Raw genomic sequence first — 27,442 nt, 5'->3', positions numbered from 1 at the left:
AGGAGGAATTCTCTTGATAATATGTGCAGACGACCCAGACAGACAGGGGCATTTCAGTATATTTGAACCCAATTTTTCAGTAAATCTTATACATTCAAGATTTCAAAATAACAATTGAGCCAGTAGAATGAGCAATTAAAAAGATCCTGTTTTAAAGTATAAAATTTTCAAAAGGAGGTTTAAGGGCACAGACTGACAGGTTCAGACAGGTGGACAAACGAACAGAACACAAACCTATTTTCACTTATTTTTCTTTTTTTCTTCCAGACTTAAAAATTTAAGGCTAAAAAATGTTTATCATGACAGTGCCTCCAGCCGTATCTGTTATGTCTTTCCTATATATGGTCAGAGACCTTCCCTTTGCATGAAACAAGCCGATACGTGGGGGAGGCTATGAGTAGAGGAGACAGCATTGGGCAATTTGGAATATAATATAACTCCAGAACCCAAACTATCACATGCAGATAATCATAATTATACCAATGAAAACTAATTTATCATACTGTCAACATTCATCTTCCAAGCAATAATTGTTTGGGGACCACCTGGAACTATTTCCCAATGACAAATCTTACAAATACACTCGGGCACTGCGTCTGACACTCAAATAAATCTAAGTATCCTGGAGGACATCCGTAAGCTCATTCAAGAGGAAGAGACTACAATCTGGTTATGTATGTAACTTTACCAGTGTCACTGAACAGGCCATCAAGGCAGTAAGAAAAAAGCCATTTTCAATTACTTCGCTTCAACGGAGACACAACTAACTGAAATATTAAAGAGGCGTCACTTTTTGAAAAGTTAGTTTTAGGCCGTTTCATGCATGTGAACAGTGTGTATAATTTATTTATGTTGGAGCAACAAGGTTTATCTGAAGAGACCAGTGTGATCAGCAGAGTCTAAAATACCCTTCATCCACCTCTTTACATAAGCATCTGATGGCACAAATAACCACGTAAGTCAATCACAACGAGAGCCTGCTATCACCTAGCCTCCATTCCACATCACTCCCTTATCCACTTGGAAGGTTAGGCAGTTTCGTTCAGTAATTGAATCCGCTACAAAAGCTCTTCAAGCGACAGTTTCCAGTTTGCCATCTGTATGTGCTACTATACAGAACACATTAAGGTTTTTTGTTTTCAGAATTCTATGTTGTTTGACAACAGTGTCCTATCAGGAGGGAAAATATTGTCTCTCAGACAATTACCGACACCATCCTCTCGTTCATCAGACCAAATCACTGCCAGCCTGTTGAAATTAACTAAGTACAAATATGGCCATGTTTGTCAGCATCAAGCTGTTAATACACTATAAATAGCATCCAGAATACAAAGCCATGAGGGTTCCATTTATGGATTAACAAATTATTACTTTATCCAACGATGTTCATGTGACAAGCAAACTTATTATTTTTACATTATATTTTTTTATATTATTTACTAAACTTTGAATACAATTTCAATCCAAATGTTTAAATTTTCAAATAAAACACTCAAGACACTTAAATACGAAATTATTGTTATTATTATGAAATTGCAAATGACAACAAAATCACTAAAGCAATATATAGGGTTGTAATTACATTAGTGAAAATTATTAAGAGTAAAATAACAGTGAGATAAATCTTCAATAACCAAAACTGCATGCATTTTGTTCCCTTTCTTTTGATAACAAACAAGTAAAACCATGGCAAGTATATGAGAAAGTCAAGCTATGATCCGAAACCCTTTGGACACTGCTGTCACAAACACTCCTTATCTCTCAACCAATTATCATGGTTTTGTTGGAAACAATGCCAGAACTGTCATTTCAGTAAAAGACAAAGCAATGCCCTAGTGATGAGGTAATTATTGGATCTTTCCTTTTCCAACTGACTTCATCACTTCATTCTGACAGATGTTTGCATAGTGCCTGTTTAATGTTTTCATTGGCTGACCAGTCATATTGTAATACAGGATTTCATTTTCTGTCAGCATACACTCTTGAAACATCACATGGACAGCTTAAGTGTCCACAAACCCTGAAATTAAGCATTAATGAAAACTTGTAGGTCTGCATCTGATTGAAGGTTTTATATTAGATAACAACAATATTACTGAATAACAAGGTTAAGTGACTGTGAAAATTGAGAGTGTTCAGTGAGATACATTTTTTATATATGCTGAAACCCCCTTATTATCATGTTCCATTTGTCTGGGGGAAAATGTGATAATAAATGGAATGTGACATTAACAGTTGACACTTTTTTTTCGACGTCTAAAACTGATTCTCCAAACTGACTTGTTTCTTAAAGAGATTGTTTAAAATCTAAAATGATGTTATGTTATACATGAAAGTGACATAATGGGTTACATAGAATATATAGGGAAAATTTGGTGTTTCAAGAAATTGTGATATTAAATGGAAAGTGACATAAACAGACATGACATTAAGTGGGTTCCACTATACAGCAATCTTCATTTGCAATAATGTCCTGAATTCACATGAATTGACTGTTAATTGCTGATTTAAAAGAGATGAGAGCCTGTTCTAGAGCTACCCAAGTGATTGTCTTAAACATATGTGTGGCATTCATTGTATGCAATCTCTGTTTTTGGACAGACTTGTCAATAAGGATAACATGGAATGACACCATTTTAGCGCTTTAATGGGTCTAAGTATTATGACCTATAAAGGCATTTTATCCTAACTTATATGGAAATTTTTCTTGGATAACAGCATCATTTTCCTGCTAATCCTTCATCAAAGGTACAAGAACTGTCTGTTATTGACATCTATTCTACTCGGCTTAAGACACTAGTTAAAGCCGATTAATAGAACATTAATGAAGTCATAGTTTACGTCCAGTTACAACCTTCTTTATGTCTAAAACATACAGAATGAATTAAGGAATCAGCATTTAGAATACCTCAACATTACTGTATTCTACTGAAGTTATGCAAAAGTGTATGTTACGCCTAATATACTCGTGGACACAAACCAAAATGTCTGGACTTACTAGGTACAACTACACACCCAAACCAAAATGTCTCGACTTACAAGGTTCTCCTACACACCCAAACCAAAATGTCTCGACTTACAAGGTTCTCCTACACACCCAAACCAAAATGTCTGGACTTACTAGGTACTACTACACACCCAAACCAAAATGTCTGGACTTACTAGGTACTACTACACACCCAAACCAAAATGTCTGGACTTACTAGGTACTACTACACACCCAAACCAAAATGTCTGGACTTACTAGGTACTACTACACACCCAAACCAAAATGTCTGGACTTACTAGGTACTACTACACACACAAACCAAAATGTCTGGACTTACTAGGTACTACTACACACCCAAACCAAAATGTCTGGACTTACTAGGTACAACTACACACACAAACCAAAATGTCTGGACTTACAAGGTTCTCCTACACACCCAAACCAAAATGTCTCGACTTACTAGGTACTACTACACACCCAAACCAAAATGTCTGGACTTACTAGGTACTACTACACACCCAAACCAAAATGTCTGGACTTACTAGGTACTACTACACACCCAAACCAAAATGTCTCGACTTACTAGGTACAACTACACACACAAACCAAAATGTCTGGACTTACTAGGTACTACTACACACCCAAACCAAAATGTCTGGACTTACTAGGTACTACTACACACCCAAACCAAAATGTCTGGACTTACTAGGTACAACTACACACACAAACCAAAATGTCTCGACTTACTAGGTACTATTACACACACAAACCAAAATGTCTGGACTTACTAGGTACTACTACACACCCAAACCAAAATGTCTGGACTTACTAGGTACAACTACACACCCAAACCAAAATGTCTGGACTTACTAGGTACAACTACACACACAAACCAAAATGTCTGGACTTACAAGGTTCTCCTACACACCCAAACCAAAATGTCTGGACTTACTAGGTACTACTACACACCCAAACCAAAATGTCTGGACTTACTAGGTACTACTACACACCCAAACCAAAATGTCTGGACTTACTAGGTACAACTACACACACAAACCAAAATGTCTGGACTTACTAGGTACTACTACACACACAAACCAAAATGTCTGGACTTACTAGGTACTACTACACACCCAAACCAAAATGTCTGGACTTACTAGATACTACTACACACACAAACTGTGACTGCATTTAAGTTACATTGTAAATGCAAATGACTGTATGTGATCAAAGAAACATCTTAAGCTTTAGATCTAAACAAATGATTCTAGATGAACACTGTCAACTTATTACGTATAACTTTGTAAATTTTCTCTTCATTTTAAACTTTGCCTTCCAAAGCAAACACATGTTATATCCTTTTGGAATGCTTAAAAATGTGAAGCTTAATGAAATCCAAATTTGACAACAAAATTAGCTGATAAAATACCAAATTAAGCTCAGCTGTATTAGAACCAAACAGAGTATAATTCACAAGACAGTTATTTTCCTTGGTGATACTTGCTAATATGGAAAGAATTTAGCCCCAGGATGAACATTCTCCAGCTGCCATTCTGTCATTATGAACACAATACTTGCAACAAATGTTGACATTTGTTAAAATCATGATGAAATACAATTTTGAATTACCTTGTCAGATACAGTCTAATTTTTGAAGAAATTTACAAAATTTTTATGAAGAGTTATGTTGAAATCTAAAACCAATTTCAACTAAAAATTCAGTTTACAAACAGCACGCAAAAAACCAGCATCAACACTGCAACTGGCAAAACAATTCAAAGAAATAGCATATAGTCATAAGAGACTTTGATAAAGGGATCCTGCAATATCAATTTTGAAATGTTTCAATAACTGTTTCCCAATAACTGCCACAAGATCCTCCCGAGATCAGATAAAAGTGATATTTCGTCCACAAAACTCACTGTAATTGCTATAGATAATCAATTAGTAAGCTAAAAAAGTGCTACCATTTGTCAGTTTCTCAAAGTGTCTACGCTGAATAGCCTCAGAGGAACCAAGTTTCAAGGCATTATCAAATAACACCACAAGTTTATGCTAAAGTCATCAGTTTCCTGGTCCATGCCTCCTCAGTACAGCCATCTGGGGACCTTGTTCAACAGCGAAGGACAGTCATTAACAACAGCACAGGAAATGGGTTGACAATGGAAAATAAGAATACACCTCTTAACAATAAAGACACTCCTCACTACAACTAGTGTGTAACACACTCCTCACTACAACTAGTGTATAACACACTCCTCACTACAACTAGTGTATAACACACTCCTCACTACAACTAGTGTATAACACACTCCTCACTACAACTAGTGTATAACACACTCCTCACTACAACTAGTGTATAACACACTCCTCACTACAACTAGTGTATAACACACTCCTCACTACAACTAGTGTATAACACACTCCTCACTACAACTAGTGTATAACACACTCCTCACTACAACTAGTGTATAACACACTCCTCACTACAACTAGTGTATAACACACTCCTCACTACAACTAGTGTATAACACACTCCTCACTACAACTAGTGTATAACACACTCCTCACTACAACTAGTGTATAACACACTCCTCACTACAACTAGTGTATAACACACTCCTCACTACAACTAGTGTGTATAACACACTCCTCACTACAACTAGTGTATAACACACTCCTCACTACAACTAGTGTATAACACACTCCTCACTACAACTAGTGTATAACACACTCCTCACTACAACTAGTGTGTAACACACTCCTCACTACAACTAGTGTATAACACACTCCTCACTACAACTAGTGTGTAACACACTCCTCACTACAACTAGTGTATAACACACTCCTCACTACAACTAGTGTATAACACACTCCTCACTACAACTAGTGTGTAACACACTCCTCACTACAACTAGTGTATAACACACTCCTCACTACAACTAGTGTATAACACACTCCTCACTACAACTAGTGTATAACACACTCCTCACTACAACTAGTGTATAACACACTCCTCACTACAACTAGTGTGTAACACACTCCTCACTACAACTAGTGTATAACACACTCCTCACTACAACTAGTGTATAACACACTCCTCACTACAACTAGTGTATAACACACTCCTCACTACAACTAGTGTATAACACACTCCTCACTACAACTAGTGTATAACACACTCCTCACTACAACTAGTGTATAACACACTCCTCACTACAACTAGTGTATAACACACTCCTCACTACAACTAGTGTGTAACACACTCCTCACTACAACTAGTGTATAACACACTCCTCACTACAACTAGTGTGTAACACACTCCTCACTACAACTAGTGTATAACACACTCCTCACTACAACTAGTGTATAACACACTCCTCACTACAACTAGTGTATAACACACTCCTCACTACAACTAGTGTATAACACACTCCTCACTACAACTAGTGTGTAACACACTCCTCACTACAACTAGTGTGTAACACACTCCTCACTACAACTAGTGTGTAACACACTCCTCACTACAACTAGTGTATAACACACTCCTCACTACAACTAGTGTGTAACACACTCCTCACTACAACTGGTGTATAACACACTCCTCACTACAACTAGTGTGTAACACACTCCTCACTACAACTGGTGTGTAACACACTTCTCACTACAACTAGTGTGTAACACACTCCTCACTACAACTAGTGTATAACACACTCCTCACTACAACTAGTGTGTAACACACTCCTCACTACAACTAGTGTGTAACACACTCCTCACTACAACTAGTGTATAACACACTCCTCACTACAACTAGTGTGTAACACACTCCTCACTACAACTAGTGTGTAACACACTCCTCACTACAACTAGTGTATAACACACTCCTCACTACCTCCTCACTACAACTAATGTTTAACACACTCCTCACTACAACTAGTGTGTAACACACTCCTCACTACAACTAGTGTATAACACACTCCTCACTACAACTAGTGTGTAACACACTCCTCACTACTAACACACTCCTCACTACAACTAGTGTATAACACACTCCTCACTACAACTAATGTTTAACACACTCCTCACTACAACTAGTGTGTAACACACTCCTCACTACAACTAGTGTATAACACACTCCTCACTACAACTAGTGTTTAACACACTCCTCACTACAACTAGTGTATAACACACTCCTCACTACAACTAGTGTGTAACACACTCCTCACTACAACTAGTGTATAACACACTCCTCACTACAACTAGTGTGTAACACACTCCTCACTACAACTAGTGTATAACACACTACTACAACTAGTGTGTAACACACTCCTCACTACAACTAGTGTGTAACACACTCCTCACTACAACTAGTGTATAACACACTCCTCACTACAACTAGTGTGTGTAACACACTCACTACATAACACACACTCCTCACTACAACTAGTGTATAACACACTCCTCACTACAACTAGTGTGTAACACACTCCTCACTACAACTAGTGTATAACACACTCCTCACTACAACTAGTGTGTAACACACTCCTCACTACAACTAGTGTGTAACACACTCCTCCTCACTACAACTAGAGTATAACACACTCCTCACTACAACTAGTGTGTAACACACTCCTCACTACAACTAGTGTATAACACACTCCTCACTACAACTAGTGTATAACACACTCCTCACTACAACTAGTGTGTAACACACTCCTCACTACAACTAGTGTGTAACACACTCCTCACTACAACTAGTGTGTAACACACTCCTCACTACAACTAGTGTGTAACACACTCCTCACTACAACTAGTGTATAACACACTCCTCACTACAACTAGTGTATAACACACTCCTCACTACAACTAGTGTGTAACACACTCCTCACTACAACTAGTGTGTAACACACTCCTCACTACAACTAGTGTATAACACACTCCTCACTACAACTAGTGTATAACACACTCCTCACTACAACTAGTGTGTAACACACTCCTCACTACAACTAGTGTATAACACACTCCTCACTACAACTAGTGTGTAACACACTCCTCACTACAACTAGTGTATAACACACTCCTCACTACAACTAGTGTGTAACACACTCCTCACTACAACTAGTGTATAACACACTCCTCACTACAACTAGTGTGTAACACACTCCTCACTACAACTAGTGTATAACACACTCCTCACTACAACTAGTGTATAACACACTCCTCACTACAACTAGTGTATAACACACTCCTCACTACAACTAGTGTGTAACACACTCCTCACTACAACTAATGTTTAACACACTCCTCACTACAACTAGTGTATAACACACTCCTCACTACAACTAGTGTGTAACACACTCCTCACTACAACTAGTGTGTAACACACTCCTCACTACAACTAGTGTATAACACACTCCTCACTACAACTAATGTTTAACACACTCCTCACTACAACTAGTGTGTAACACACTCCTCACTACAACTAGTGTGTAACACACTCCTCACTACAACTAGTGTATAACACACTCCTCACTACAACTGCATTGCACACTCACACAACTAGTGTATAACACTGTGTATAACACACTCCTCACTACAACTAAGTGTAGTTTGGAACACACTCCTCACTACAACTAGTGTGTAACACACTCCTCACTACAACTAGAGATTAACACACTCCTCATCAGCTTACACTTCAATCTCAACACACTCCTTCCTAATGAGTGTGAACAATATTACATCATATTGTAACACACTCCAAGAACACTCAGTGGACTCCATTGCTTCCAGTAGTGTCAAATAGAGGCTGTGAAAACCTCAGCCTGTTACTATCTAAAAAATCTCATCAGGCATGTTTCAAAGAAATCAAATAAAATCATTTTTATTAGTCATGATATTTTCAATTATAAAGTGCAAATTTCACTGATGTTTGCAGTGCAAAATATTTAGATATTATTTCATCATGCCTAATAACTTGCATATTCATGTGCTGAAAATCTTTGGTGATTTTGAAATTCAGGGATCATTGACACAGAAATGCTCTAGCAGATATATCCTTTACATCAAAATGTAGGTCATTTTAGATTAATTGTTCTACCAATGCTGATTAAAGTTACACTGACCTACTTAACATGTGTTAGAATGCTGTACTCAATCACTGATGTCATTCTAAACAGAAATACCTGTCAGACAGTTATATGATATCACATAGAAATTGACCATAGTTTTTGACAAAGAGGTCACTTTATCCATTCCTGATTCAGGAAGAAACTGTCCACATCTCCAGTGCAGTGGAAATAAGGGGCTTGAGGAAAGCTGGTGTGATCCTAGAATAGCTGCCATTCGGGGCTAAAGTCATCAACGCAGGAAGCTTTTATAGATCTGTACACCATTACCAGGCATTCAATGCGCTTCAACTGACTCTTTGAAAAGAAGAGCGATATTTACAGAAAAGTTCCATTACAATGTACTTAAAGATTGGCAGGAAAACTGTGGGAGATGAGAAAGGTTGTTAGTAGTTACAAGGTTCTGCTGACAGTACAATAGTAATGTTAGTACATTGTAGTTGTAGTAATATAGTGTCTTGTTAGGAGGACAACAGTAATGTTGGTATTGGTTACTGTAATACAGTGTGCTGTTGGGAGGACAATAGTTATGTTGGTATTTGTTACAGTAATACAGTGTGCTGTTAGGAGGACAACAGTAATGTTTGTATTTTTTACAGTAATACAGCCTCCTGTTGGAAGGACAACAGTAATGTTGGTATTTGTTACAGCAATACAATGTGTTGTTGGGAGGACAACAGCAATGTTGGTATTTGTTACAGTAATACAGTGTGCTGTTAGGAGGACAACAGTTATGTTGGTATTGGTTACAGTAATACAGTGTGTTGTTGGGAGGACAACAGTTATGTTGGTAGTGGTTACTGTAATACAGTGTGTTGTTGGGAGGACAACAGTAATGTTGGTATTTGTTACAGATACAGTGTGTTGTACAACAGTTGTGTGTGTGTAGGAGGACAACAGTAATGTTGGTATTGGTTACTGTAATACAGTGTGTTGTTAGGAGGACAACTGTTATGTTGGTATTGGTTACAGTAATACAGTGTGTTGTTAGGAGGACAACAGTTATGTTGGTATTGGTTACTGTAATACAGTGTGCTGTTAGGAGGACAACAGTAATGTTGGTATTGTGTGTGTGTGTGTTGGGAGGACAACAGTAATGTTGGTATTTGGTTACTGTAATACAGTGTGTTGTTGGGAGGACAACAGTTATGTTGGTATTGTTACTGTAATACAGTTGGTATTGGTTACTGTAATGTGTGTGTTAGGAGGACAACAGTAATGTTGTGTGTTGTTGGGAGGATGTTGGTATTGGTTACAGTAATACAGTGTGTGTTGGGAGGACAACAGTACACAACAGTAATACAGTGTGTGTGTTGTAATGTTGGTATTGGTTACTGTAATACAGTGTGTAATACAGTGTGTTGTTGGGAGGACAACAGTTAATGTTGTTGGTATTGGTTACAGTAATACAGTGTGTATTGGTTACTGTAATACAGTGTGTTGTTGGGTGTAGGACAATACAGTGTGTTGTTGGGAGGACAACAGTGTTGGTAGTGGTTACTGTAATACAGTGTGTTGTTGGGAGGACAACAGTTATGTTGGTATTGGTTACAGTAATACAGTGTGTTGTTGGGAGGACAACAGTAATGTTGGTATTGGTTACTGTAATACAGTGTGTTGTTGGGAGGACAACAGTTATGTTGGTATTGGTTACTGTAATACAGTGTGCTGTTAGGAGGACAACAGTTATGTTGGTATTGGTTACTGTAATACAGTGTGTTGTTGGGAGGACAACAGTTATGTTGGTATTGGTTACAGTAATACAGTGTGTTGTTGGGAGGACAACAGTAATGTTGGTATTGGTTACAGTAATACAGTGTGTTGTTGGGAGGACAACAGTAATGTTGGTATTGGTTACTGTAATACAGTGTGTTGTTGGGAGGACAACAGTTATGTTGGTATTTGTTACAGCAATACAATGTGTTGTTGGGAGGACAACAGTTATGTTGGTATTTGTTACAGCAATACAATGTGTTGTTGGGAGGACAACAGTAATGTTGGTATTGGTTACAGTAATACAGTGTGTTGTTGGGAATACAGTGTGTGTTGTTGGGAGGACAACAGTTATGTTGGTATTGGTTACTGTAATACAGTGTGTTGTTGGGAGGACAACAGTAATGTTGGTATTTGTTACAGTAATACAGTGTGTTGTTGGGAGGACAACAGTAATGTTGGTAGTGGTTACTGTAATACAGTGTGTTGTTGGGAGGACAACAGTAATGTTGGTATTTGTTACAGTAATACAGTGTGTTGTTGGGAGGACAACAGTAATGTTGGTAGTGGTTACTGTAATACAGTGTGTTGTTGGGAGGACAACAGTAATGTTGGTATTTGTTACAGTAATACAGTGTGTTGTTGGGAGGACAACAGTAATGTTGGTATTTGTTACAGTAATACAGTGTGTTGTTGGGAGGACAACAGTAATGTTGGTATTTGTTACAGTAATACAGTGTGCTGTTAGGAGGACAACAGTAATGTTGGTATTGGTTACAGTAATACAGTGTGTTGTTGGGAGGACAACAGCAATGTTGGTAGTGGTTACTGTAATACAGTGTGTTGTTGGAAGGACAACAGTAATGTTGGTATTTGTTGCAGTAATACAGTGTGCTGTTGGGAGGACAACAGCAATGTTGGTATTTGTTACAGTAATACAGCCTCCTGCTGGGACTATGAGAGTATCATTGCTGAGTTGTTCAGCCAAGCCTATTATCAGGATTGCAGTAGATCAATATAACCATACAGCTTGGTAATAAGTCTGTCCAGCCACACCCAGGGTGTGAGCCTGTACGCCTTTATCTGCCATGTTTCCCTCCCCCAAGGATAAACAATCCTGTTTAGGGCACTCTATCATGGATGTGACAGAACCAAGTGTGGTATGTAACATTTGGAGGCAATGAAAGGAAAATATTGATGCTACAAATGATACTTAAGGCTGACTGTATCTGTTATAGAGCAAAAAATAGCACCCGCACAACTTAACCAGTGAAACTGCATTATTGAAGTTTCTGGTAGGAAATACTATGATCAGTCAGGGCCATGCTGGACCATGTCTGGTACATGGTATTTATTCCTGATCCATATTTCTGAAAGTGACCTTGACATTAGGGGCTCTAACTCCTACAATATTAATAGCAAAGTTAACACTGAAAATATATCAACCTGACCTGTCTCAGCAAATCTACTGCAGTAAAACCATGAATAATGTTTCCAATTTTGTTTTACTCATGTTTGAAAGTGTTCACTAACCAATGATCACCTCTAACTAGCCTTGGAACCAATAGGGTCTGGCTTCAAACAACTTCTGATGAAATCAAACAAAAAATGGACAGAAACTGTGACAATTAACAAATGTTTTAGATATAATAAAACTGCCTTGTGATACTAAACCCCATCACTGTTATGTGCAAGATAAATTACGTCAGAAATTAGGAGAGCTTTCAGTAGGGTAGAGTATCATATCGAAATAAGTAAAGAATGAATTTGTTACATGGGGTATTTGACTTATGAAAGACCTCTGCCATTAGAATCCATACCCTACTGCAAACCTCAGAGAAAGCAACCCTTAAAAATAATGCATCATGATCTCTACATACTGTTGGTTCTCAGAGTTCCAGACGGCTGTAATGTGTGACAGCTATTGTAATCGGAAATGTCACATGGACAGACTTGTGATGTTGGCAGAGATATTGAAATCTACAGAAGGTCGTACTGTGAACATAAAGACACTATATGTACACCTAATTTGCTATATACTCGCAAGTCCAGCAGGACATGCTTTACATGGAGTCTACGGATTTAATAGCCACATCCAACCTTCATCAATATTTTAGTCAATAAAACAATGACCTTTTCAAGACATTTTTCCAAGGCCTACAATAAGGCACTGAAGCTAATGTTAACAATTCTGAAATATTTCAAATATACAGACCATTACCAGAAATCTCTAAAGGTGGACTAACCTTTACAACAGAACAAACTTTTCATTAGGTATAAAGTGCAACAAAATAGTTTTTACATTAGTTGTAGAGGGCAAAAAAACTTATCAAAACCGTCTTTCCATGACTTTTCATGAAAAAAGTACAACAGAGCTATTTTTTTCATGAGTTGTGGTGAAAAAGCAGAACAGACCACCTCTTGATAAGTTGTAGAGATAAATACAACAGAATGGACTTTTCCTCAGTTGTAGTTAAAATGTACAACAACACCATCTCTCCATGAGTTGTAGTTAAAATGTACAACAACACCATCTCTCCATGAGTTGTAGTTAAAATGTACAACAACACCATCTCTCTATATGTTGTAGTTAAAATGTACAACAACACCATCTCTCCATGAGTTGTCTTGAAGATGTACATAAAACTGTCTCTTCATGAGTAGTGGTAAAAACATACAACAGACCGTAGTGAAAAAGATCAACTGAATCTATATATTAATGGGTCAGCTGAAACAATGCCATTTCCAAGTTTAAAGATATTATTTATTAAATCCTGAGACAAGTGACCAATACAAATAGTCCAACCTAGAGAAAAGTGACCAATGCCATCTCGAAATCTGATATGTTGACAAGTGATCAACACCAGCCATTGACCAAGAAAAATCTTAAGATAAGTTACAAACACAACTCACATTCCATCCTCCTGAAAAGTGACCAATGTCATCTGTAAGTTTGATATGTTGACAAGTGACCAATAATAGCCAGTGAATTTGACCTTGAGAAGTGACCAATGCCATCTAGCTTTAGTGAACATGGTGACAAATACCTAATATACATGTGAAAGACCAAAACAGCAGACACTAATCTAGGACAAAACAACCAAACCAATATCACAAGTTTGGAAACAAACATTACAAAATTTAGTTAACTAGTCAATACTAATGACATCAACAGGTCACTTATTCATTTGCCAAAGCTTTCACCAAGGACATCTCTACATGATCTTTGATCTTTCCAGTTTTGACCAACTCTAGGACAACATATTGAAAAGGTTAAAACCTTCCTTATAATGGGATTGAAATTTTAGCGTACACACAAAAGTCACCCCAACGTAAAATATTGAGAACAAAGAACAAGATTACTGTTAACATCATTTCTTCTATTCATGGTTTAATTCATATCCTTAAAGTTGAAGAAAATTTAATTTCTGAACTCTTCTTTAGAACTAAAGTTTGCACTTAAGTATTTTAGAGTTGCTTCTACATAGCTAAAAGTGTTCTGTCATTAGAAGCCATCAAAGAAATTAGTTTTGTTTGATAAGTTAACATACACTGCTGTAGTCACACCAAATTACCATTGTACAACATAAAAATGTTTTACAAAATTGATATATCCCCAGGTAATTTGTACCCTGCCTTTAGAATCTGGGCGATAAGATTACTGATAATGAGGACTTTCACCAGTTACTGGGTGTGAAACCCTGGCTGGTGATCTGGTGTCCTGGTTTTGGAGACACAAAAAACAAAGCAGAAACAGTAAACCTTACTTCTTGTTGATTCCTTAGGCTAATCCTACTTACACTAAAGGCCTACCATTGATGAATAAAAACCTACTTCTTCTCAGGACAGTCACTACATCATAAAATCCTAAAGATTATTTTATCAGAACGAATAAATATGAAATCTTCATTTCATTTCTAATAGGTAACACCTAAAGAATGTTTTTCTGTCATCTGATTTAATCATTTCTCATCCTCCATTTAATCGAACAAACCAACACAAGCCAATAAGTTGTCAAGTATTTGGACATGCCAAAGGATTCTGGAATATTAAAGATTAACTTGCCATAAATATATACACTGAACATCAAAATGAAATCTTCGTGAAAAGCAATAAGACAGAGTGTTGAGTCACAACAATAACCAGAGGATATCAAATTCTTTAAGCTGCTGATATTTCCAGATTTAAAAAAACCATCAGACAAACCTTCAAACAAATTAATGGTATATAGCAACAAATCTGATCAACTGAGAGCACTTTCAGTCACTCTGTTAGAACATTCACCATCAAAACATAATCATCTTTTTGGAATAGAAATGATCACTTTGTCGCTGTTTTCAACAGATATTACAAAACGTAATGTTTTTATAAGAATTTTAAATGTATCTCATTTACTTGGAAATTTCAAGAAATACAAGCAAAAAAACATGGACATGGTACAATAGAAAAGTATACAGGTACAATAGTGTATGAGTACAATAGTATACAGGTACAATAGAAAAGTATACAGGTACAATAGAAAAGTATCCAGGTACAATAGTGTACGAGTACAATAGTATACAGGTACAATAGAAAAGTATACAGGTACAATAGAAAAGTGTACAATGTGTATGAGTACAATAGTATACAGGTACAATAGAAAAGTATACAGGTACAATAGAAAAGTGTACAGGTAGAATAGTGTACAAGTACAATAGTATACAGGTACAATAGAAAAGTGTACAGGTACAATAGTGAACGAGTACAATATTATACAGGTACAATAGAAAAGTATACATGTACAATAGAAAAGTGTACAGGTACAATAAGTGTATGAGTACAATAGTATAGAGGTGCAATAGTAAAGTACAGGTACAATAGAAAAGTATATAGGTACAATACAGGTATAATAGTGTACAGTACAATAGTATACAGTACAATAGAAAAGTGTACAGGTACAATAGAAAAGTATCCAGGTACAACAGAAAAGTGTACAGGTATAATAGAAAAGTGTACAGGTATAATAGTGTACGAGTACAATAGTATACAGGTACAATAGAAAAGTATACAGGTACAATAGTGTACGAGTACAATAGTATACAGGTACAATAGAAAAGTGTACAGGTACAATAGAAAAGTATCCAGGTACAATAGTGTACAAGTACAATAATATACAGGTACAATAGAAAAGTGTACAGGTACAATAGAAAAGTGTACAGGTACAATAGTGTACGAGTACAATAGTGTACAGGTACAATAGAAAAGTGTACAGGTACAATAGAAAAGTGTACAGGTATAATAGTGTACGAGTACAATAGTATACAGGTACAATAGAAAAGTGTACAGGTATAATAGTGTACGAGTACAATAGTATACAGGTACAATAGAAAAGTATACAGGTACAACAGAAAAGTGTACAGGTACAATAGTGTACGAGTACAATAGTATACAGGTACAATAGAAAAGTGTACAGGTACAATAGAAAAGTATCCAGGTACAATAGTGTACGAGTACAATAGTATACAGGTACAATAGAAAAGTGTACAGGTACAATAGAAAAGTATCCAGGTACAATAGAAAAGTGTACAGGTACAATGGTGTACAGGTACAATAGAAAAGTGTACAGGTACAATAGAAAAGTATCCAGGTACAATAGTGCATGAGTACAATAATATACAGGTACAATAGAAAAGTGTACAGGTACAATAGAAAAATGAACAGGTACAATAGTGTACGAGTACAATAGTATACAGGTACAATAGAAAAGTGTACAGGTACAATAGAAATGTGTACAGGTACAATAGAAAAGTGTACAGGTACAATAGTGTACGAGTACAATAGTATACAGGTACAATAGAAAAGTATACAGGTACAATAGAAAAGTGTACAGGTACAATAGAAAAGTGTACAGGTACAATAGAAAAGTGTACAGGTATAATAGTGTACGAGTACAATAGTATACAGGTACAATAGAAAAGTGTACAGGTACAATAGAAAAGTATACAGGTACAATAGTGTACAGGTACAATAGTATACGGGTACAATAGAAAAGTGTACATGTACAATAGTGTACAGGTACAATAGAAAAGTGTACAGTTACAAAAGTGTATGAGTACAATAGTATAGAGGTGCAATAGAAAAGTGTACAGGTATAATAGTGTACGAGTACAAAAGTATACAGGTACAATAGAAAAGTGTACAGGTACAACAGGTACAATAGAAAAGTATCCAGGTACAATAGTGTACAGGTACAATAGTATACAGGTACAACAGAAAAGTAGACAGGTACAATAGTGTACAGGTACAATAGTATACAGGTACAATAGAAAAGTAGACAGGTACAATAGAAAATATAAACTTGTGTAAGTTGGTATGTATTCAAGGCACATCTATGTTTATATCCCTCTCATTGGCTGGCAATTTGTGCTTTTTTCCATATCTTTCCTTCTAGATTTAATCGAAATTGGTTAAAGACTTAAATCAAACTTTTGAAATAAGAAAATCTAATGGTGAGTTTACTCCTGACACTTATAATGCTGGAACCAATTATACTATACTATATCTCAGAACCAACACTGCTATCAAAATAACGCAATTAACAATAACCAAAGTGATATAAACCACAAACAATTAAGTGTTTGTGCAATGGAATCAGTGAAAAATGCATCATTGACAATACCCGACGAAACTGGGTGAATGGAAAGCATTAGCAATGAAATATCATTATATCATTGTGACATAGTTTAAGTCTTAGATGGAATAAAAGATTATATCATTGTAATATTTCTACATTTCAAGAAGAAGAAAAATTATATTTACATCACAGTGACACTTCAATATTTACTGAGAATTCTAGTTTATATCAGTAAATGAAACAGACACAGAAGTATATAACATATATTTTTACCTTCTGAACAAGGAAGTGGATGTTTCCTTGACGATGACGCCACCATTTTGTTCTCAAAAACCTTTCCTTAGAATTTTTTTTCTTGAAAATTTGAAAATTCTCTAAGCAAAATGTTGTATATCCTTCCTGTTGCAGATCCACCAGTTGGAAACACAAACTGGCATCTATTTGAGGTAGCATGTATGGACCTACTTTTACAGTGATGGGTAACAGGGTGGAAGATTGTACAAGTGTAGTAAACTAGCCATAATTACATTTTAATCATCATGGATACTATTGTCCTTCCCTTTTTTATAGAAGCTTTCTAATCCCAAAGAGTGGGTCTTGGTCACCAATATATTGTTATTCCTGACTGTCCTTGCCTAGATACCACAATGTTAGTACCTGTTCACTCCTCAGCTGCACCAAGTGTCCCCCATCAATCCAATGTGTCTAATTCATTCTATTAATTTGAGACCTTTTTACTTTGTGTCCTCTTTGAACAAATTGCTTTTCTCTGATGTGTTACCAGTAATTAATTTAAAATTTTACATTTCACAACCTCTTTCATATCAATTCACAACATTTTGTTTTGAATCCAATTTTATTTTTATTTTTTTCCCAAAACTCTCACGCAAACCAAAGCGACATGTAAATTTCCCAGGGTACCTTCTCTCATCAACTTTTCCCCGAGGTGTTAGTTTGGCGGTATTTCGTGCTGATTTCGGAGTTACTGATGTGTCATCCAATGTATACATAGGGCAAGTTGCAACAAAAAACACACTGCTGCATCATTTCTATATGCATCTGCACTGATCTGGTGCCAACTTCATCATGTATTAATGTTCAAGGATACAGCAGGAAAATCATGATTTCAGTCACAAGAAAAATTGATGATTCATATCAATCTTCACAAATGTATATTTGTACTTGACTTCGCTCCAACTAAAGATGACAAAATCATGGTTTTTGATAATTGTTTGTTGGGTAAAATGCCCCATGAACAGCCTTGGTCATTTTAAAACAGGGTCTCCTGAAACTAGTTGCTACTTTACAGAACAACATGCTGGAGGCCAAATACATTTTATCAAAAACAATTAGGTGAAGTGTCTCGCCAAAGGACATCAACCACAACAGAAAAAGCACTTTCTGTAATCTCACCAGAAACATAAACCTCTTAAAGTAAGGATAAAAAGGGACACCACTGACAATTGAGATTCACAAATCAAAAGCAATATTTATAAAAGCTGGTCAGAAAGATCCAATCACAATATTTACATAAGTAAAATGATAAGAATTTACAAAATACTGTACACTGACCATTTCTTATGTAAAACCCTGATCATTCCTATGTTTCTAGAGTTACAACCAATCGGAAGCCTCCAAAGTGTTTCCATGGTAACAGCTTCAGAACATTTAATATGTCAAATTATATGCTATATTTAGCATTAGAATTTGATCAAATCTAAATGAAAAGTGAAAGGACACAACTTTATATCATAGGGATGTAGCATACCAAAAGAGAAATATTGCTTCAGTACTTTTTTAGATACACTAGACACGATGTTTTGGACATATGGTCAGACAGTCGGACAATCAGACAGGGTGATTCCAATATACCACTCATCAGACTCAAAATCAAATGGGCACAGCAAAAGACCAAGGGGAACCTAAGAAATAGCAATAACAGAAATTGTTTACAGAGGGACCAGCCATGGACCATGAACCACAGATCTAATGGATGATGGTGGGCTAAAAATATCTACTCTAAAGCCAACAGTTTTACAAAAGGTTAGAAATCATGAACGTACATGTTTTGCACTGCCTTAACTCAATGGAAAGCATCAATATCAATTTGCACTGATTTCTATACAATAATTACATAAAACCATGTATCAATTTCAGAACGCTGTTCAACAATAAGTGTCAGAAATGAATTCAATGTCACAATATCAAAACTCATGCTTCCTGTATTAAGTATTTAATGCAAATGATATTTTTACTGCTAGGAAAGGTAATGTTAAAAAAAATGTATACCATCCATCATTTTACCAGGAAATTACACGGATATTAACAATACATAGCTACTGCTAATCTACTGATATGCCAACAATCACTTTAATAATTTACTGACTACCTGTATCAAATACACCATTTACTGTTCCTTATCAGTGACTCTTAATGAGGAGACTTGTACATAAATTCTGCTCCTCAACTTTGCTGATAATTGACCTGGTGCAAGTTTAATGAAACTTCAGAACCAATCATGAAAAGACCACAGAAGTTATTGTATTCCTGGTTAAATCAATTATTTCACCAATTCCATGTACAAATCATCAGCAGCAAGCGGCTACAGACTTAAGTTGACATGGAAACAGAAACAAAACAGCAACCTAAAAGTAAAGGATGTCTTGCTGCCTTTTAAGAGCATAAAAACCCACAAACATTATCTACAAAATATATATGTGACCAGAGTGTTCCTTGCTCAATTCAATGATAGTATAAAGTGTTTGACGAATCTTTTAGACAACATCTGAAATTCAATTTATAAACTCTCATTATATTTCTAAAATTTGGAAAGATGCAATTTAAAAAAAAAACACACAAAAAAATACCACTTAGCAGCATGTTAACTTTGCAGTAATTCTTGGAGGAAGACTTCAATTTGTTTTCAATAAGTTGTTTACAAAAAACAATGAGATCCCACACGATCTTGGGGACCAAAATCTGATCTTTATTTATTCTTTAAAAGTACTAGTTATATCTTTTCCCTTATTTTCCTATCTTTTCTGTTTTTGTTCTTGATTATATGAAATTTGAAAATTTCTCTAGAAATCAAGAGGGCACAACTTAGTGTGTTCAACATATGAAATCTAAACAAGATTCATCTCTTTTTTCACCAGGTATAGCGATCACAATTTTTCATTGTGAAAATCCATGACAGCCATTTTGTTTTATTGATCAGTTCTAACATTTAAAAAGGGCATACCTAGGGCCCACTGGAAACCTAAACAAGAAATCTGAGAAATGAATCCTAAATCAGCCTAAAAGAGAGAGCACGATTAGGGACCAAGGCAAGCTTACACATGAAATTTGATAACAAGAAGCCCAGCGGCCTTGAAGGTTACCTGAGACAAGCAATATTGAATAGAAAGGTTAAAGGATAGTTATCAAGTGTCATGAAACAGAATATGTGACAATGAACATATCATCAAAACTGTCATTCTATACTGATAATTTTTCCAAAGTTATTTCCAGTGGCAAATAACCAACATCATCCTCAAAAATACAATTTTTGGCAATAAAAATTACTGTCTAAAAAAAAAGAAATGTGAGGCTCATTTTGGTAATTAAAGCACTTTAAGAGTCTTCCATCCATGAAGAGCATTCGATTCTACCATATCTGGGTTTTGAGAAGAAGATTATTGAAATTTTAGTCAATTTGACCCCTTTTGGTCCCATCCATCAGCCCCTGGGGGTCAGTCAGGAACAAAATGGGTTACTATCTAGCTGTTATCCTTTACTTATAATTCTATTTAAAATTGAAGTATTTCCAATGGAAATCAAATAAATTATGCTCAAAAATCTAGTTTTCCTATATAGGTATAGTAAAACCCTTCCCAACTGGGAAATTTGAGACCCTGGGGCAATGAAATTCACAATTTTGGTAGAGGACCTTAAGAGTCTTCTATTCATGAAGAGCATTTGATTCTACCATATCTGGGTGCTGAGAAGATTTTTGAAATCAGAATCAATTAGACACATTTCGGCCCAGTCCCTCAGATCCCTAGGGGACTGTATGCTTCACAATTTTGGTTCATCTGAGGCAATGGAAGGTTTCTGTAAAATTTTATTGAAATCGGATCAGTGGTTTTTGAGAAGTTGAAAATGTTAAATTGTTTATGGACACATGATGCAGGAGGATGGTGATTGTAATTGGTCACCATAAGACATTTTGTCTCAGGTGACCTCATGATACATCCAATCCTTCTCCAGAAATTATTTGAAAAGTCGTCTCAATATTGTGGGCTTAAAAGACAATAGCTCTCTTAAGAGACAGGCCCACTTAAGCAGACAATAATAGCTGTCTGCAGTATCTAGGTAGGCATTTTGTAAAGGATAAAATGGATATTGTTTAGCATCTACTGAACAACATTATCAACTTAAGGATGAAGTGCCAGGTTATCTACCTGGTACTTCTACTTGGTATATCAAACAATTATACACTCCTTTTAAATTTTAGACTATGAAAAAATTAATTTAATACAGCTTTGGGTTTATCATGATAATAGCTAAATGGATACCAAAATTGATTTCTACAGAAATTCAAGCGCCCATGACTGGAGCCACTGAACAAGCTACTGTCAAAAGACAAGAGAATTTACAAAGTCTCAGCTAAACTGAAACAAAAGATGTTGTGACATTACTGCTGACAGCAGTCATTAAGGTAAAAATCTATTTTACACTAAAATATGGTGGGGAAAAAATACAATATTGGTGAGGCAAATAAGTTGTCCTTGCATCATTCCCAGGATAGCCTTAAAGACTCAAATCTTCAGCCTTACATAACGATATAGGAAGTAATAAAACCTAACCCAGACTTTACAGTGTTCAAAATTCCACTATAATTTGCCACAACTGAATACAACTTGTATTAAGCAGGTTGATGTTTCATATTGATTTCTCACAATGCTACAATCCTAGACAACATGCTGTGATTTTTAAAAAATGAAGTTTTCTGTTATTCTAAAAACAGTCCTCATACCATATGGACATGTCATCTGCCACTCATTAACCACTACAGGGTTGTTACTGTTGTGTCATTAGAATTTGAGTGGAGGTGGTGGGTGGGTTTCAATTATATCTGGTAACCCTATAACATGATTATACTATAACAAGGGAAGTTCATGTCTCTCCTATCAAATACTTTCATGAAACTTCTTAATTAAAATGTAGATAACAAAATAGGAATTAATGGACGTTGTTTTTCAGAAAAACCCATTTCATTCCTGATTTTTCAAAATTTCATTTCTTCTTTATTTTGAAACTTTAAATAGTTAAAATCAAGCATATTTGTGAAACTGATACATGCTTCCCGAAAACAACTCCATTGGACACTATTTTTTACCAAAGGGCAATAATTCTGTAATTGAAGGGTTGCAGGCCCTGCATTCAGTATATAGGACATTCTCTTCCTATGACTAATGTCTACATCAAATTTGTCATCCTCGTTTTAATACAAATTTATGCTCATGACTCAAAATTTTAACAAAGGGCAATAACTCTGTACTGAGGGGTCATTGACACTAACTTTGCTACACTACACCTTGCCTTTGTATGACTGATGTATACATCACCTTTCATTATCCTAGTTTAAATGCTGACCAAATAATGCTCATGACATAAAATTTTAACAAAGGGGAAACACTCTGCAATTGAGGGGTTGTGGGCCCTAACATTGGTACACTGCACATTGTCTTAGTAAGATCAATGTATGCACTAAGTTCCACGATCCTTGCTTGAATGTGAGTTAAGTAATGCTCTGGACACAAATAGAAGTGCAGATGGAGGGACAAGGGACTATATGCATAACAACATATCTGAAGAATTGTTTTATTGAAGTGGCTGTTAAAACTATTAGAGACCTTTAGAAAGCTGCCTTAAGAACTGGCATCAACAAGAAAACCCTGACAGACCTGTACAGTTTTCCTAGCCAAGAGACCATTATTTTCCGATTTTTTCACCTCCCATGGACATTAAATGTCTGAATAATGTCTAGAATGATTCTCAAAAAATTGAGCAGAATTTCTGGTGATCAGTTTCCTTCGATTTGTGTCCCGACACTCACACCAGAGCTATGACATGGTCAATTAAGATAAAGAGGAAGGTGAACACCAGACAATGGCACTTGTCGTCATGGTAACAAGATGATAGATGTACTCACCATCACACTTAAGTCCTTGGTGAATAAGACCGTAAAGCAGAGATCCACAATGGTCACAAAATGTAGGACTTCCATAGGTGTGCAGTTTGAACTTGTGCGAATTTGTGGACTGTAAAACAATATGAAAAAATTACTCATAAAAACATGTGACCATAATTTCAAATTATCATTTCAGTTAATAATAATGAAATTTTGGTAAATACTAAAAATATTAGCAAATGCTCAAATAACGATTGTAGACAAAGTTCATAGCTTCTATCATGATGATGTATACTGGTTTTGTTTTTCCACAATGTAATGATAACCACGAGTAGCTTTAATTAACTCGTGGTCGTGGTAATTAAATCTTCTTATATTGTATTCTTTTTCAAAAGTAAATAAAAAAATATCTCTCTGTAAGTTCCCAAATATATTGCATTCAACACAGGGAGAATTATATTCCTTTATCTGCTAGATAAGGATTATCTCCCCTTTTCGGTATGTGGATCAAATCTCTTCAAAAATTACTGATTTTTTAATTACTTGATAAGAAAACGTTAGTTACTACTACTTACAATGAATTCTAAAATTTAATTAGGATTGTGAAGCACACAGCACGCTTGCTAAGTAAAATACGGTATAGTTAGGTAGACTGGAAAAGCCCTAAACTCTAAATATAAACCCACTGCAGAAGAATTGAGGTAATAAGGAATATGGTTTAGACTGTGTACATTGTGAAAGTAAGATAGATCTATCAAAGCAAGGCAAATCACAACAAAATATATGTATATAAATTGTTATACAGGTTTTGATAATAAGGAATATGTTATGAAGTGATGTGTTATAGAGATGTTCCATCATAGTGTTCATACCAATTATCGACAATTTCATGTCTTAGATCAAGTACATATATTAATGGTCAAAGATGATATATTTGTATTTGAACTAAAAATGCATGGCACAAATAAATGTTTTATTTTGAAAGCTTTGTGTGCTTTTAAACATAAACCATTACCACACAATGACCTAATTAAATGATTTAAACCTACATGATCTTTTTAACTTGACATCATTTAATTGTCCAAAGAAGTAATTGTTTTTATTAGTAAATTGGTCTTCACCAACATGACCAGATTTCAAGGCTCTGACTCTGAATGGATATCAAAATATTTTGTATGTTTTTGGCCTGGTATTCCATTTTTCAAGACTTACCAAAACACGACCACCCAAACATCCAATCCTCCTTGTCCACACCCAACCCTCGAAACCCCCTTTGTCCACACCAAACTTTCAAACTCCCTCTGACCACTCCCAACCTTCCAACTCTCTCTGTCCATACTCAACCCTCCAACTCTCTCTGACCACTCCCAACCTTCCAACTCTCTCTGTCCATACTCAACCCTCCAACTCTCTCTGACCACTCCCAACCTTCCAACTCTCTCTGACCACTCCCAACCTTCCAACTCTCTCTGACCACTCCCAACCTTCCAACTCCCTCTGACCACTCCCAACCTTCCAACTCCCTCTGACCACTCCCAACCTTCCAACTCCCTCTGACCACTCCCAACCTTCCAACTCCCAACCTTCCAACTCTCTCTGTCCATACTCAACCCTCCAACTCTCTCTGTCCATACTCAACCTTCCAACTCTCTCTGTCCATACTCAACCTTCCAACTCTCTCTGTCCATACTCAACCCTCCAACTCTCTCTGTCCATACTCAACCTTCCAACTCTCTCTGTCCATACTCAACCCTCCAACTCTCTCTGTCCATACCCAACCTTTCAACTCCCTCTGTCCATACTCAATATTCCAGCTCCCTCTGTCCATACTCAACCTTCCAACTCTCCCTGTCCATACTCAACCTTCTAACTCTCTCTGTCCATACCCAACCTTTCAACACCCTATGTCCATACTCAATATTCCAGCTCCCTCTGTCCATACTCAACCTTCCAACTCCCGCTGTCCATACTCAACCTTCCAACTCCCTCTGTCCATACTCAACCTTCCAACTAACTCTGTCCATACTCAACATTCCAACTCCCTCTGTCCACACTCAACCTTCCAACTCTCTCTGTCCATACTCAATATTCCAACTCCCTTTGTCCATACTCAACCTTCCAACTCCCTCTGTCCATACTCAACTTTCCAACTCCCTCTGTCCATACTCAACTTTCGAACTCCCTCTGTCCATACTCAACCTTCCAACTCCCTCTGTCCATACTTGACCTTCCAACTCTCTCTGTCCATACCCAACCTTTCAACTCCCTATGTCCATACTCAATATTCCAGCTCCCTCTGTCCATACTCAACCTTTCAACTCTCTTCTGTCCATACTCAACCTTCCAACTCTCTTCTGTCCATACTGAACCTTCCAACTCCCTCTGTCCATGCCCAACCTTTCAACTCCCTCTGTCCATACCCAACCTTCCAACTCCCTCTGTCCATACCCAACCTTCCATTTTTTTATATATATCATGCTATACCTTTATATACATGGATCTTCCCTACTACTGCCTTAGAAAAAAGAATTACATTAAAATTTATCAAATTTTATGATATTTAACAATACAAGATGTTCAAGGTACTTTAATTGCTTATTGTGCATGTATTTTCTTAACTGTCAGGTTTATATAAAAAAATTAAAAGAAACCAATACCAAAATAAAGATTAATGATTATATATCATATTCATCAAAGAAATAAGAAGATGGTGTGGTTTGGACTCCAGCTGGACTTTACAGCATTTAATGAACTTTACATTAATGTATTGTAAACCTCATATGTACAATATTTTACATCCCTTTTTACATCCTTGAATGCAGAAATACAAAAGAAAAAAACCCTTTATTCAACTAATGAAATCATGGAATACATATATAGTAACCTTTATTTATAAGACTATTTATCAAATATAAAATTGGTACTGAAGAGAGAATGTGGCACAGCCAATCATACCTATAGAAGGCAGCACAATAAAGTGCCTGCCACTCTCCAATACAGAATTAATTTACATCACAACCAAGTTAGTGCTAGCTACAACTGATTTAGTATTGGCTGTGTATCTGGCATATCAATCAATCAAGCCAATGAAATATATCTAGTCCAGAGTATGTGACGGGCCAACTATTTTATCTATTATACTGACTGTTAATATAAAGTTTAGTGACACACAATATCTCATAGGATTAACTAGGTCACAGTGATCCTTATGTCCTTCATATAACTGATAAATTAATTTTCTGTTATAATAACTGAGACTACCAAATTATCATGGTTTACCAAAGTCACAGAGATCCACATGACCTTATTCTTACTGATAACCTAGGTCACATAGATCCTCATGACCTAATTGTTACTGATAACCTAGATCAAAGAGATCCAAATGACCTAATTGTTACTGATAATCTAGGTCAGAGATCCACATGACCTAATTGTTACTGATAATCTAGGTCACAGAGATCCACATGACCTAATTGTTACTGATAACCTTGGTCACATAGATCCTCATGACCTTATTGTTACTGATAACCTAGGTCACAGAAATCCACATGACCTAATTGTTACTGATAACCTAGGTCACATAGATCCACATGACCTTATTGTTACTGATAATCTAGGTCACAGAGATCCTCATGACCTTATTGTTACTGATAACCTAGGTCACAGAAATCCACATGACCTAATTGTTACTGATAACCTAATTAACAGTTAACTGCACTGCCTCTCAGTATCAATGATTATCTATTTACCAATGGCTCAATAACTGCTTCTATTGGACATTTTCTCCTCAGAACAGAAAGTAAATATCTATGCTAAGCATAAATCCA

General features: G+C 36.2%; 1 protein-coding gene across 1 annotated transcript in view; it reads right to left on the bottom strand.

Annotated features, from left to right (window-relative positions):
• LOC132545677 (calcium-dependent protein kinase C-like) overlaps positions 1 to 27,442 on the bottom strand; it is a gene marked incomplete at its 5' end in the record, with an annotated part of 136,112 nt that overhangs the window by 70,810 nt on the left and 37,860 nt on the right. Inside the window, one exon of the mRNA XM_060209364.1 lies at positions 23,637 to 23,745. Coding sequence (XP_060065347.1) covers positions 23,637 to 23,745 — 109 coding nt within the window. The remainder of the gene's footprint in view (positions 1 to 23,636; positions 23,746 to 27,442) is intronic.

The sequence above is a fragment of the Ylistrum balloti genome, unplaced genomic scaffold (genome assembly GCF_031769215.1).
Source record: "Ylistrum balloti isolate Yb309-2 unplaced genomic scaffold, AGI_CSIRO_Ybal_v1 Utg369852, whole genome shotgun sequence".
NCBI lineage: Eukaryota > Metazoa > Mollusca > Bivalvia > Pectinida > Pectinidae > Ylistrum > Ylistrum balloti.
Note: the sequence above shows the minus strand (reverse complement) of the source record. Positions and strands in the feature narration are given on the sequence as shown.